The sequence below is a fragment of the Loxodonta africana genome, chromosome 7 (assembly GCF_030014295.1).
Source record: "Loxodonta africana isolate mLoxAfr1 chromosome 7, mLoxAfr1.hap2, whole genome shotgun sequence".
In the NCBI taxonomy this organism is placed as follows: Eukaryota; Metazoa; Chordata; class Mammalia; order Proboscidea; family Elephantidae; genus Loxodonta; species Loxodonta africana.
This window is the reverse complement of record NC_087348.1, coordinates 27,248,898-27,262,261: the sequence shown is the minus strand read 5'-3', so window position 1 is coordinate 27,262,261 and position 13,364 is coordinate 27,248,898. Positions and strand designations below refer to the sequence as shown.

At 38.4% G+C, this 13,364-nt stretch overlaps 1 protein-coding gene across 1 annotated transcript; it reads left to right on the top strand.

Annotated features, from left to right (window-relative positions):
- Positions 1 to 7,094: 7,094 nt before the first annotated feature.
- Positions 7,095 to 8,036, top strand: LOC100666792 (olfactory receptor 5D18-like). Its single transcript, XM_003422354.2, has one exon. It carries the CDS (start codon positions 7,095 to 7,097, stop codon positions 8,034 to 8,036), a length of 942 nt encoding a protein of 313 aa, XP_003422402.2.
- Positions 8,037 to 13,364: the final 5,328 nt, after the last annotated feature.

Here is a 13,364-nt window from a genome sequence, read left to right as displayed (position 1 = left end):
CACTGGAAACGACATAGTGGAGCTCCACTCAGCCTCACAATATTGCTATGAGTCAGAATTGACTCATCAGCAGTAGGCTTGGTATTGTCCTCTGAAATCTGCTAGACAGCACTCTTATCCTTAGGCTTTTTTCATTGCTGACCCAGTAATTCTGAATGCTTGAACTCTGGAATTCAATAATCATGTGTGGGAGGGAGTTGTTTAGCTGTCCTCAGATGCTGATGTAAGTGGTGGAGTTTGAGTTTCTTTGGCAAAGATGGGCTCTCTGTAAATTTCCCCCATGAGTGCACCTGCCCACAGTGGAACAATTTTCTTTCTGTTTTTCCCTGTCAGTCTGAAGAATTCCTCTAGCCCTACCACACTTGCTGTTCCTCTGGTCATAGGTAGTTCCTGCCATGTTGGGGCTCATTGAGATTCAACAGCACTTTCTCACTTCACCATGGTCTCCCTTTGCCTCTTTCCAATTGCTTCTCCTGAGAACTCCCAAAGGCATTTTATGAACCTTTTAAAAAATTAGGCTATTGCTTCCTCATATTAGTCCCTTTTCTGTGATTCCTGTTAGGGCTGTTTCTCAGCCCTATCCCAAAATGACTCCAAAGAGTGAGCATTTCAAATGTTAGTGTGTAGCTTCTCCCAGCTTCTATGCTCTCTCTGCACCGCCTCTTCCCCATGTCTAGACTTATCCCAACTCTTCTATACCTCAAATGCTGTCTGGAGTTCTTGATCCAGTTCCAGAAACATTTGCTTTGGCTTGGAATAATTATATCATTAGATTGTAGTTTTGTTTGCTTATGAGTGTGGGTGTGTTTAATTAATGAATTTATTTTTATTGTGTTTGGATAGTATACTTGACAAAGCAGTAAGTTGGCAGCACTTTGTTGCTAGTCAAAGTTATTTTGAAATTATTTTGAAAATAATTGTTTTGGAATGAATTAAATCCCAAAACGTTGGCACTGGGCTTGTAATAAACCTGTATCATGAAGGCTAGTTTATATTATGAGACACAATGCCTTGTCTCTTTTTTTTTCTGCCTTAAGAAAACCACTTAATTCTGTTTCATTTGAGGATGCTTGTAATCAATCTGTTTAAACTGTCACTTTCAGAATCAATAAATTTTATGACGGTGTGATTTTTTCTCTCTCAGTTCAATGTGAGCAATGCCGTCAACTCATCTTAGAAAAGGTCTTTCTGATTTGTTAACTTGACTGTAAAGTTATTCTGTTGTATGTCACTAGTGATTTCCAAACACGTGGAGGAAGCATTGAGTCTCTGTTGGGAGACACAGGTGGATGTGTTGTGTGATAAAGGGAAATAATTCTTGTCTGAAGGTTTTGTCATTGGATTCTGCAGATCTTATGATTGAGCACCTTTGCACTTGAAACAAATAAAAATGTTGAGAAAGAGTGAGGAAAAGGATCATTATGCCACTGTATAAACAAGAAGCAACAACATGATAAATGGAGAAAAGATTGAAGTTGTTAAGGATTTCATTTTACTTGAATCAACAATAAACACCCATGGAAACAGCAGTCAAGAAATCAAATGACAAATTGCATTGGACAATCTTCTGCAAAAGACATAAACCAAATCAAAAAACCAAATCCATTGCTGTCGAGTCAATTCTGACTCATAGCGATCCTGCAGGCAGAGTAGAACTGGCCCATAGAGTTTCCAAGTAGCGCCTGGTGGATTTGAACTGCTGACCCTTTGGTTAGCAGCCACAGCACTTAACCACTCCACCACCAGGATTTTGGACATCTTATAAAGTGTTTATTATTAAAATAGTGTTGTCTTTTGACAAAGAGATGCTCAAGAGCCATATGGCGATCTTTCCTTAGCCACATGAAGAAAAGATGAATTTGGATCACTTTCTTACTCCACACATCAAAACAGGTTACGAAAATAAGGTTTAAAATTTAGATTACGTGAATATACAGAAACTTCATAACAAAAACAAGAGAGAATAAATTAAAATTAAAAAAGAAAAAATGAGAAATCATCAACTCTATCACAGAGTTGAATAGAAAATGAAAATTAGTCCTATAGAAAAATGGACATAAGATATGATTAAAGAGTCCACATTAAAGAAAAACAAATAGTTCTAAAAGGTATCAAGAGTCGTTCAACTGGACTCATAATAATAGAAGCACAAATGAAAGCTACGCTTAGACATCATTTCTCACCTATTAGAATAGCACATAGCATTCAGTCAACTTATATTTAATAATTACGTCTCCTACTGATACACATATCTTGAGCGTCGAGCAGCTAAAGCAAAAGGAAGAATTGATGAAGTCAAAGAACTGAACAGTAGATTTCAAAGGGCCTCTTGAGACAACAAAATAAAGTATTATAATAACATGTGCAAAGAGCTGGAGATGGAAAACCAAAAGGGAAGAACATGCCCGGGTTTCTCAAGCTGAAAGAACTGAAGAAAAAATTCAAGCCTCGAGTTGCAATAGTGAAGGATTCCATGGGGAAAATATTAAATGATGCAGGAAGCATCAAAAGAAGATGGAAGGAATACACAGAGTCATTATACCAAAAAGAATTAGTCGATATTCAACCATTTCAAGAGGTGGCATATGATCGATCAGGAACTGATGGTACTGAAGGAAGAAGTCCAAGCTGTCTTTTGGCACTGGCAAAAAACAAGGCTCCAGGAACTGAAAGAATATCAGTTGAGATGTTTCAACAAACAGATGCAGCGCTGGAGGTGCTCACTTATCCATGCCAAGAAATATGGAAGACAGCTTCCTGGCCAACTGATTGGAAGAGATCCATATTTATGACTATTCCCAAGAAAGGTGATCCAACTGAGGGTGGAAATTATAGAACAATATCATTAATATCACAAGCAAGCAAAATTCTGCTGAAGATCATTCAAAAATGGCTGCAGCAGTACATCAACAGGGAACTGCCAGAAATTCAGGCCAGTTTCAGAAGAGGACATGGAACCAGGGATATCATTGCTGATGTCAGATGGATCCTGGCTGAAAGCAGAGAATACCAGAAGAATGTTTACCTGTGTTTTATTGATTATGCAAAGGCATTTGACTGTGTGGATCATAACAAACTATGGCTAACACGGGGAAGAATGGGAATTTCAGAACACTTAATTGTGCTCATGAGGAACCTTTACATAGTTCAAGAAGCAGTTGTCTGGATAGAACAAGGGGATATTGATTGGTTTAAAGTCAGGAAAGGTGTGCATCAGGGTTGTATTCTTTCAGCATACCTATTTAATCAGTATGCTGAACAAATAATATGAGAAGCTGGACAATATGAACGGGGCATCAGGATTGGAGGAAGACTCATTAACAACCTGAGTTATGCAGATGACACAAACTTGCTTGCTGAAAGTGAAGAGGACTTGAAGCACTTACTCATGAACATCAAAGACCACAGCCTTCAGTATGGATCACACCTCAACATAAAGAAAACAAAAATCCTCACAAGTGGACCAATGAGCAACATCATGATAAATGGAGAAAAGAATGAAGTTGTCAAGGATTTCATTTTACTTGGATCCACAATCAACAACCATGGAAGCAGCAGTTAGAAATCAAAAGACGCATTGCATTGGGCAAATCTGCTGCAAAGGACCTCTTTGAAGTGTTGAAGAGCGAAGAGGTCACCCTGAAAACTAAGGTGTGCCTGACCCAAGCCATGGTATTTTCAATCACATCATATGCATGTGAAAGCTGGACAATGAATAAGGAAGACCGCAGAAGAGTTTATGACTTTGAATTGTGGTGTTGACGAAGAATATTGAGTATACCATGGACTGCCAAAAGAATGAACAAATCTGCCTTGGAAGAAGTACAACCAGAATGCTCCTTAGAAGCAAGGATGGCGAGACTGCATCTTACATACTTTGGACATTTTGTCAGGAGGAATCAGTCCCTGGAGAAGGACATCATGCTTGGCAGAGTACAGGGTCAGTGGAAAAGAGGAAGAGCCTCAACGAGGCGGATTGACACAGAGGCTGCAACAATGAGCCAAGCATAACAACAATTGTAAGGATGGTGCAGGACCAGGCAGTGTTTCGTTCTGCTGTGCATAGATTCGCTATGAGTCAGAACTGACTCAACGGCACATAACAACAAAATAACAACATTGATACACATAACTGATAACTGTGGGAGAGTATGGGAATGTTCAGGAGACTGGGGAAGATGACTTTGAAATACATATTGTTGCTTATGAAATGTCCCTAATGATACTATAATATTCCTCCGGGTTTTCTAGTACAGCTGAGAAAGGTAGCTAATTTTAATTGTTTATTTTTTGTCATTTTTTTTTTTTTTAGAGAATGAGGCAAGAGATAGTCTCTAGGGTTCATGACTCAAGGTCGTTAGTACAGATGTAATACGGCATACACTTCACTCCCATCCAAGTTTCCCAGATGCAGGAGAAGCCTTCCCTTTGCCATTAGCAGGTTTGTTTTAAAATTCTAAAGTCATGGTGTTATGAACTTCAATGTCGTGTATCTAGGAAACAACTAATGGGTAATATGTAACCTTTAGATGTAGAGAGTTCATGAGGAATATAGAGCCATAGCAAAAGGTACATATCTGATCATACAAGGAACAGAATGTGCACTCTTTATGCACAGCTGTGCGTAGAGGACTTGACCCCTCGATAATAGCACCCTGGATGACAGATACCTGAGGTGGGGGAATAGATGTGCCCTGACAGTCTTGGGAATGTGTGTTTTCTTACTTTTGTAAATTTTTGGAGCAGTCATCAAGGTACAATAGACAGGCATTTAAGCAGAACAGAATAATCAGTGATTAGACAGAATCACTAATAAAAAATGATATTTATCTATCAATTTATCGACCAACTTATCTGTCATCTATCTATCTACCTATCAATCTATCTTTTAAGCTTTAATTAAGATTATAAAGCATGTCGTGAAGAACAGGTGTCTACTGAGACCAAAAGAACAATGAAATGGGAGGAAATTATATGGAAGAAGATTTTAGCTCTCCTATCTTTATTTCCTGAACTAAAAGAGAGGATATATTTATTATTAATTTAGCATCCATATTTAGGAGAAAAAAGGGCAATGACATTAAAGACATGAGTTTGATCAAAATTAAGGTTTAAATCCCTTAGATAAATAAAATATGGTGTTAAAAATGTTATGATTAAAATTACAGTATGTGTGATGCTTTGGCTTTTGAGCACTCAGATTTATACAGGAACATGATAGGGTCATTGAGGATCTCAGTCCAGCACAAAACCTGATACCTTTATTTCTTGGCCATTTGATAATGATTTGTTAGGTTTCAGAATAAGAGATAAACTTATAAGAAATCATAGACAGAAAAAATTTCCAAGTATTTTGGGATGTGAGATGTGCTGGATACCAATTCTAGAAATACAATGATTCCTTTATATCACTGTTTTTAGACATAATATAGGGACAGAATGAGTATTCTAGGTGTGTTGAAGGAAGACAAGTAAGTTGGAGATACTTTGGGAATGGGAATTTCTCAGTCAAAGTGTCTTTATTCCTGGTGTATAAACATCTCTAAATCCCATTATTTGTGTATCATCTGGATGCTGCCCTCAAGTATATCATTGTGGCACATAACAATGTCAGTGGAATACTCCCCATATTTAGAGTCCCTAGTTTGCTCACAAATTAAAGGGAGTGATCATTGATAAAGGAAATATATTAGTAGGTGTGTCTATAAAATGGACCAGTGTTTGGGTGGGGAAATGGATACATGGTTGGGGATCATAGGCTGGTCTTTATCTGCAGGTCGCTGTGAAAGTCAAGGCTTCTTCTGGTTTGTATTATGCCACCTCTAGAGTAAGGATGTGGACCAGAATATTTTTATTTTATCATCTGTTCTAATTTCTTTCTATTCCTGAAGCAATGAGAAAGAACAGGAACTTAAAAAAAAAAAAAAAATACCCTACTGGACAGAATAGAAGTGCCCCATTGGGTTTCCAAGGCTGTAAGTCTTTCCAGAACAGAGCGCCACAGCTTTCTCCTGCAGAGCACCTGCTTAGTTCAAACCCCTGAAACGTTGGATAGCAGGGAGCACTTTTAATCACTGAGCTGCCCAGGGTCCTGACTGGAATTTAGGATTTCCTAATTGGAAATACATTAAAAAAAAAAAAAAAAAGCCAGCTTGGAATCATGATGGCCCCATATGTGTAAGAGCAGAACTATCCTCCAAAACGTTTTCAATGGCTGACTTTTCTGAAGTAGGTCACTATCCCTTTATTCAAAGGCTCCACTGGGTGGACTGGAACCTCCAAACTTTTGGATAGGCAGCCAAGGGCATTAATCATTGGCACCACTTAGGCTGATGAAACAAATTAATTAAGATTTATTTTGGTATCAGGTTTACTGTGTCTGAAAGAAAAAACAAAGGCTAGCGTACTGTGCAGCATTAACAATAAAAACACAAATGGGAAGTGTTAAGGCTGTCCATTCTTTATGTCCATAGTGTGTACATGTACTGTGTTAGTTGATAAAATAATTTAGACAATTCTGATTTTTGTTATTGACTGTGGAACTGACATAATTTGTCACTGCATCAGGTGGGGCTTGTCTTTTATGAGCTTATAATATTCAAGGAGAACTGAAAGTGTTAAGTGAGGATTTGATTTAAAATTACCATATAATCCTAGGAGGCTTGGTGGTGTAGTGGTTAAGAGATTGACTGCTAACCGTAAGGCTGGCAGTTTGAATCCAGCTGCTCCTTGGAAACCCTATGGGGCAGTTCAATCTGTCCTATGTGTCAAAATTGACTTGATGGCAATGAATTTTTATACAAACCTTAAACCTCATTTTATATACTCATAAATACAAAAAACTAGACTCAAGACCTTAAATAAAATTCACTTCAATAGTTTTTCTTAAGAAAATTAAAAAAAAAAATAGTTATCATGTTTTAAAATTTTGGTTTAGCATTTGTTAGTTAATAAACACACAGATTCTGAAAGAGACATTTTTTCCAGTCTTAGCAAAGGATAGTTGACTAAGCTTCCTGTATCATTGCTATGTTTATTTATTTATTTATTTTTAATTTCCAGGACTGACTTTTAGATTTCAATAAACTGAAGCCATGTCACTATCAGAGAGAAATAGAAGCACAGCCACGTTCACCCTTTTGGGCTTCTCAGATAGCCCAGAACTGCAGGTTCCCCTCTTCCTGGTATTTCTGGCTATCTACAGTGTCACTGTTGTAGGGAATCTTGGGATGATTGTAATCATCAAAATTAACCCCAAACTTCACATCCCCATGTACTTTTTCCTCAGCCACCTCTCATTTGTGGATTTCTGCTCTTCTTCAATTATTGTTCCCAAAATGTTGGGGAACCTAGTTGCAGAAGACAGAAGCATTTCATTTTTAGGATGTGTAGTACAATTCCTTTTCTTTTGTACCTTTGTGGTGACTGAAATCTTTTTATTAGCTGTAATGGCCTATGATCGTTTTGTGGCCATTTGCAACCCTCTGCTCTACACAGTTGCCATGTCCCAGAGACTCTGTGGTATGCTGGTGGCGGGATCATATACATGGGGAGTAGGGTGTTCCTTGACACTCGCATGCTCTGCTTTGAAATTATCTTTTCATGGTTCCAACACAATCAATCACTTCTTCTGCGAGTTCTCCTTGCTTCTATCCCTTTCTTGCTCTGATACTTCTCTCAGCCAGTTGCTGGTTTTCATCTTTGGTACATTTAATGTGGTGAGTACATTACTCATCATTCTCACTTCTTATGTGTTTATTGTTCTCACCATCTTGAAAATGCGTTCAGCTACTGGTCGTCGTAAGGCATTCTCTACCTGTGCCTCTCATCTGACTGCCATCACTATCTTCCATGGCACCATCCTCTTCCTCTACTGTGTGCCCAGCTCCAAAAACTCCAGGCACATGGTCAAAGTTGCCTCTGTGTTTTACACTGTGGTGATCCCCATGTTGAATCCCTTGATCTACAGTCTGAGGAATAAGGATGTCAAGAATACAGTCAGCAAAATAATGGACACTAGAGTCTTTTCTCACTGAGCATATTATTTTAGTAGAATTTGTCCCTACCTTTAAATAAAGTGTGTCCAAAAAGGCCATTTTAGAAGATACATTTAAGATTAATACTTAATTTTGCACAATGGCAAGTATGTGGATATTGTTTCAAAAAGACTAAATTTGGCTTTGTCTCTTCATTGCAGGAAAAGTTCAGCATCTCTCTCATCTTTAGTTTTAAACCTATGCAAATTGTGAGAACATTAACTGGTTCATAATCTGATAGTGAGGAACAAAAGATAATATAGATATGTGGGGCTGCTTGCATAATCTGAATAAACATTAATTTCATCCCACTTTCTCATTAAGTACTTGGAATATAGTAGTTTCTCAGTAAACACACATTTTTTGATGACATATCTACAAATGGCAGTAAAGGTAAGACATAGGCTTTGTCCTCAAGGAATGCACAATTTGGTGGTAATGCTGGCGCAATAAAGAACGGGGCTGTTGTAAAAGGCAGGCTAGAAGAAATATCTTAAAAGGTTTGAGCAAGGAATAGTTCAAATCCATTTAGAGACATTAGAAATAATCTTCATAAAAGAGGTATTATTTGAAGTTGGCCTGGAGAATGGGCAGGATTTTAGGAGACACATTTCAGCGAAGAAGGCATTTTATTCAGGAAAGACTGAAATAAACAAACTCGAGGAAATAAGAATGTAACATTGAGTCGATCAATTATTATTGAGTGAATACTGTGTAGTGTGTGTGTGTATGCTTGCACCCATGTCTGCGTGTGTAATATGTTATATTCACGTTATTTTGGCATGACTGCAAAGTTGAATAAATATTGTCTATACGTGTTTTCAAAAGAGCTCCGGTGTGACAGAATGATAAGTTTGATAGGCTGCACCACAGGCTTAGAAATGGGTCTCAGAAAACCATTATATGCAAAAAGTAGTGACATCAAGTGCCTGCCCTATTTGTTTGTCAATTAGTTTGCCCACCCAGCCATTGCAAATGTTAGGTATAATTTATTTATCTATTTTTGGAACATGGGCGTAATTACTGAATCCTGCTCAACAGAACTCTCAATTTGACCAATTTGCCAAACAGCCTACGTTTGTGAATTATTTTGGCTAACAGAGGTGGCAAAAATGACATTGAAGCAAATTCCAAACCTCTGAGAAATTTCAGGATTTTACACCCACTCTTGAAACCTGGGAAGCTGCCATATGAACAAACACAGATTAGAATACTGAGTAATGAGAGAAAAATAACCCAGTTGCCCACTCCTTCCATTATACTCTCTGACACTTAGCCCACCACCAGATTCAAGGGTGAGAAACTCTTATGTCAGCTGGCCTGCCATTTGATCTCATAGACCTAAGTAAGCTGAGCCCAGATCAGCCAAGCATAGACCAAATCAGCAGAACTGCCCACCTGACTCATATAATAGTGAGCAGTAATAATGATTGTTGTTTTAATAAATACGTTTTTGCATGTTTTCTTTGTATAGTCGGTAGAGTCACTCACTTTCTCAGGTTCTGGCAAGGTTACCAAAAACATATTCCCATGGTTTATCATATGACAATTTAGGGTATTGGTTATTCTTCCACTTAAAGACCCTTGCTTAAGACAATGCAATTAAAATATTCAGAAAATATTATAATTTCATTGACAATTGCTAATATAACATTTTATAAAATGGAATTATCCTATATGCTTTAAATTCATTTACATCAATGGCTTGGAGATTCACATTGAGATTATTCAATTCGTGGATTGTGATCATGACATGAATCTCATTCAGTATTTTAAATTTAAATCAACCTTTAGGCACACTTCCCATCTCTTTAAGATAAATACATAAACCAGATAACTTTGTCATGTTTTGCCTACAAGATTTAAGGAATCACTGCCAGTTATTTTTTTTTTTTCCTCATTCTTTTAGAATTTTGTTATCATTAGACTCTCTTTCTCAGGAGACATGCATTCAGTAACAATAGTTTGTGGTTGAACTTTGAAAAATAATCTAGTAAAAAAATACTGTCATTTACTATATATCAGAATCCAACATATCATCATATGGGTTAAAACATGTGTCTAATAGCAATCATTTCCATGGAAAGAAATGTGCATAAACAAAGACAAAGCCATTTTTTTCCTAGAATGCATTGTGCAGTTCTATTTGTTTTGTAATTATGCAAACACTGAGGTCATCCTGCTGGCCGTGATGGCCTACAACTGATTTGAGACCACCTGCAACATACTGCTGTACATGGTCATCATGTCCCAAAAACTCTGTGAAGAGCTGTTGCCTGGCTGATACCTCTGAGGAGCCATATGTTCTCTGATTTGCATGTGTTTAGCTCTTGAGATCCTGTCCTAACTCTCAAACATGTGTAAACACTACTTCTGCAATCAAAACCTTTTCTTATCACTTGCTTGATCTGCTGTCTCTATGAATGAACTGCTGTTGGACATTTTCAGTTCCTACTCATAGTCACCCTATAGGACAGAGTAGAACTGCCCCATAGAGTTTCCATGGAGGATCTGGTGGATTCCAACGGCCAACCTTTCGGTTAGCAGCCGTAGCTCTTAACCATTAGGCTACCAGTGTTTCCATCGTACATTGTGGCTGCTGTCAATGAGATCATCACTATCATTGCCATCCTTAACTCCTACTTGTTTATTCTCATCATCATCTCGAGGATGTGCTCTGCAAAGGGAAGACATAAACCTTTTTCCGCCTGTGCCCACCACCTCACAGCCATCGTTGTCTTCCATGGAACAATACTTTCCATTCATTTCAGGCCCAACTCTGGCAGCAGTCTGGACACTGACAAGGAAGCCACAGTGTACCATACTGCAGTGATAACCACGTTGAACCCCCTGACTATAGCCTGAGAAACAAGTATGTGAAAAAAGCTGTCAAGAAAATGGTGGAATTCAACTTACTTTCTGAGGAAACATTTTCTTCACTGGACTTAGGGTTTCAAAAGGGACCTTTAAGAAGGGGTTTGAATTTGGATGGAAATGGATGAAATGGACAAGGGAGGAGGATCTAGGGTACTATTCATACTTCTTTGTTTTCTATTGAGCTTTAAGGCTTATCATAAAATTTCCAGTATCATATAGAAAGTAATTCAAATGCATCTGCTGTTTCCCCCTTTCTCTAAATGCTAAGTGTTTTGATTGAGTCTGTGGGATTGTATTAATCCTTACTTTTTTGTGTGTGTGATTTTCGAAGAAAATGCACATAAAGACACTTAAGTTTTCAACACCCTTAATACTTCTAATAATTTTTAATGAATTTACGTCTTTTATCATCTAGGGAATGATATACATTTGTCTCATACAGTCATGCACTTTTTTTTTAATATGGAGAACATTCAAATGAATGAAAATATCTTTAACATTTCCCATAATGCACCATGGTAAAGGGACCCCAAACTCCTTGCCTCAGTCATCCTATAATCCAAGGGCTATGTGATTCACTGTGAGACGCATATTTGTAGATTTGCCAGCCCATTCACAGAAGGAGGAGCTATACTTAGACATCTGGGCAACATTCAAGAATTGTATCTATTATTATTTTATTGATTTTTTTGCTGAAAATTTGCACAGCAACTTAGGTTTCTGTTCTAAATTTTCTGACTGTTTTATCCTGGTCAGAAAAAAAAATTTTCAGTGACATTAGGTACATTCATCACAATGTGTTGACATTCTCCTTAATTGCGTTCTGATTGTTCCACTTCTAGTGCTCCAGTTTCCCTTCCCCCTTACCTTCTCATTTTTGCTTTTGAATAATTGTTGACCTTTTGGTCTCATACTGATGATTTTTTAGTAGATCACTGATCATATGGGTAATATCCTTTATTTTGTGTGACACTCTGTTATTTAGCTAAAAGTTGATCTCAAGGGATAGATTCAGTTCTAGGTTTAAAGAGTGTCTCAGGATGACAGTTTCAGAGAATCCTTTGTTTTCTGTTGTTCCAAGTTGTCTGGTTTTGCAGTTTTGTTTGTGTGTGTGTGTCTTAGTAAAAATTTGAGTTTGGCTCCATGGTTTTCTCTCATTCTGTCTGTTACCATCTGTTGTGACCTCATTCAGAATGGTCAATGGTGGTAGCCTGGCACCATCTAGCTCTTCTGGTCTCAGGGTGGATGAAGTTGTAGTTCATGTAGGTTTGGTTCTTCTCTGCTCTTTTGGTTACTTTCTGACTGTTTTGCTCCTAGTCAGTAGAGACCTGTAGTTTGTGTCTTAGATGGCTAATCACAGGTTTTAAGACCACAGACGTTTTCACTTCTCTAGGATTCAGATCATTATCATTCTGAACTATGTTATGTCAATTGACTGAATTGTCCCATGAGATTATGGTCCTAAAACTTCAAATCCAGAACACCAATGTTGGCAGGTGTCTGGTTATGTATGAGGAATTCCCGTATTTGTGTCTTCAATGAATATATGTGCCTACACCCAAATATTTGTGTTTACACACACCTATAGATACTTCTCTCTGTTCTCACCTACATACAAACCTATGCCTACACATATAATGATTTGCATATTTCCATCCCTATGTGCTCAGTCTTTTTTGCTTAGGTTGTGCTGTGCTCACTACCTCCACATTCACTGCCATTTTTCTGTGTAACCAAAATAACTAGTCTCTATAAACCGTTAATTTTCCACCATTTCCCTCCTTGGAAACCAACACTGGACACTGGTCTCTTTATATTTATCTATTCTTGTCATCCTAAAAAAGAAGGATCAATCATGGGGAGCCCTCAGGTACCATTCCAGTTACTGGTGGCGGTGGGCTGGTACTAGCATTTGGCTGCAGTTTCCTCAGGAGAAGCAGCCAGCCACACAGCCTACTCACACCTCTGGAATGGAAAAAGAACAGTGCTCTCAGCAAAAGCTAAGTACTTGCGTATATTTTACTGAGCCCCCCCCCGCCCCCCGCCGTTCCCAAGATGGCTTCAGTGGCTGACTTCCCTGGGCCTGAGATAGGTTTTGATTGAGTGCCTAGAGCCATTCTCCTGGCCTTGGAGAAGGAATAAATTTGCAACTGTGGGAAAAAATAATTTGCCAGATCCACTAATCGGGGGAGTTCAGGACAGAAACTGCACCTGTCCAGGCATAATGGTCCATGGACTTTGAGTACCTTTCCCCTCTACATGGACCTGTGTGGGCATATTTCAGGAGACTAGACGCCAACCATTTCAGCTGTGTGGTGGAGGGGTGGGTGTTTCCTGTTTGACATTGCCTTGCCTATTACTCAGGGTCCTCAACTACCCACAGCAGAGGCCTAAGGACTGGTAGCTCCACTCAGGTCACACAGCCACCCACGACAGGTATCCAAGGATAAA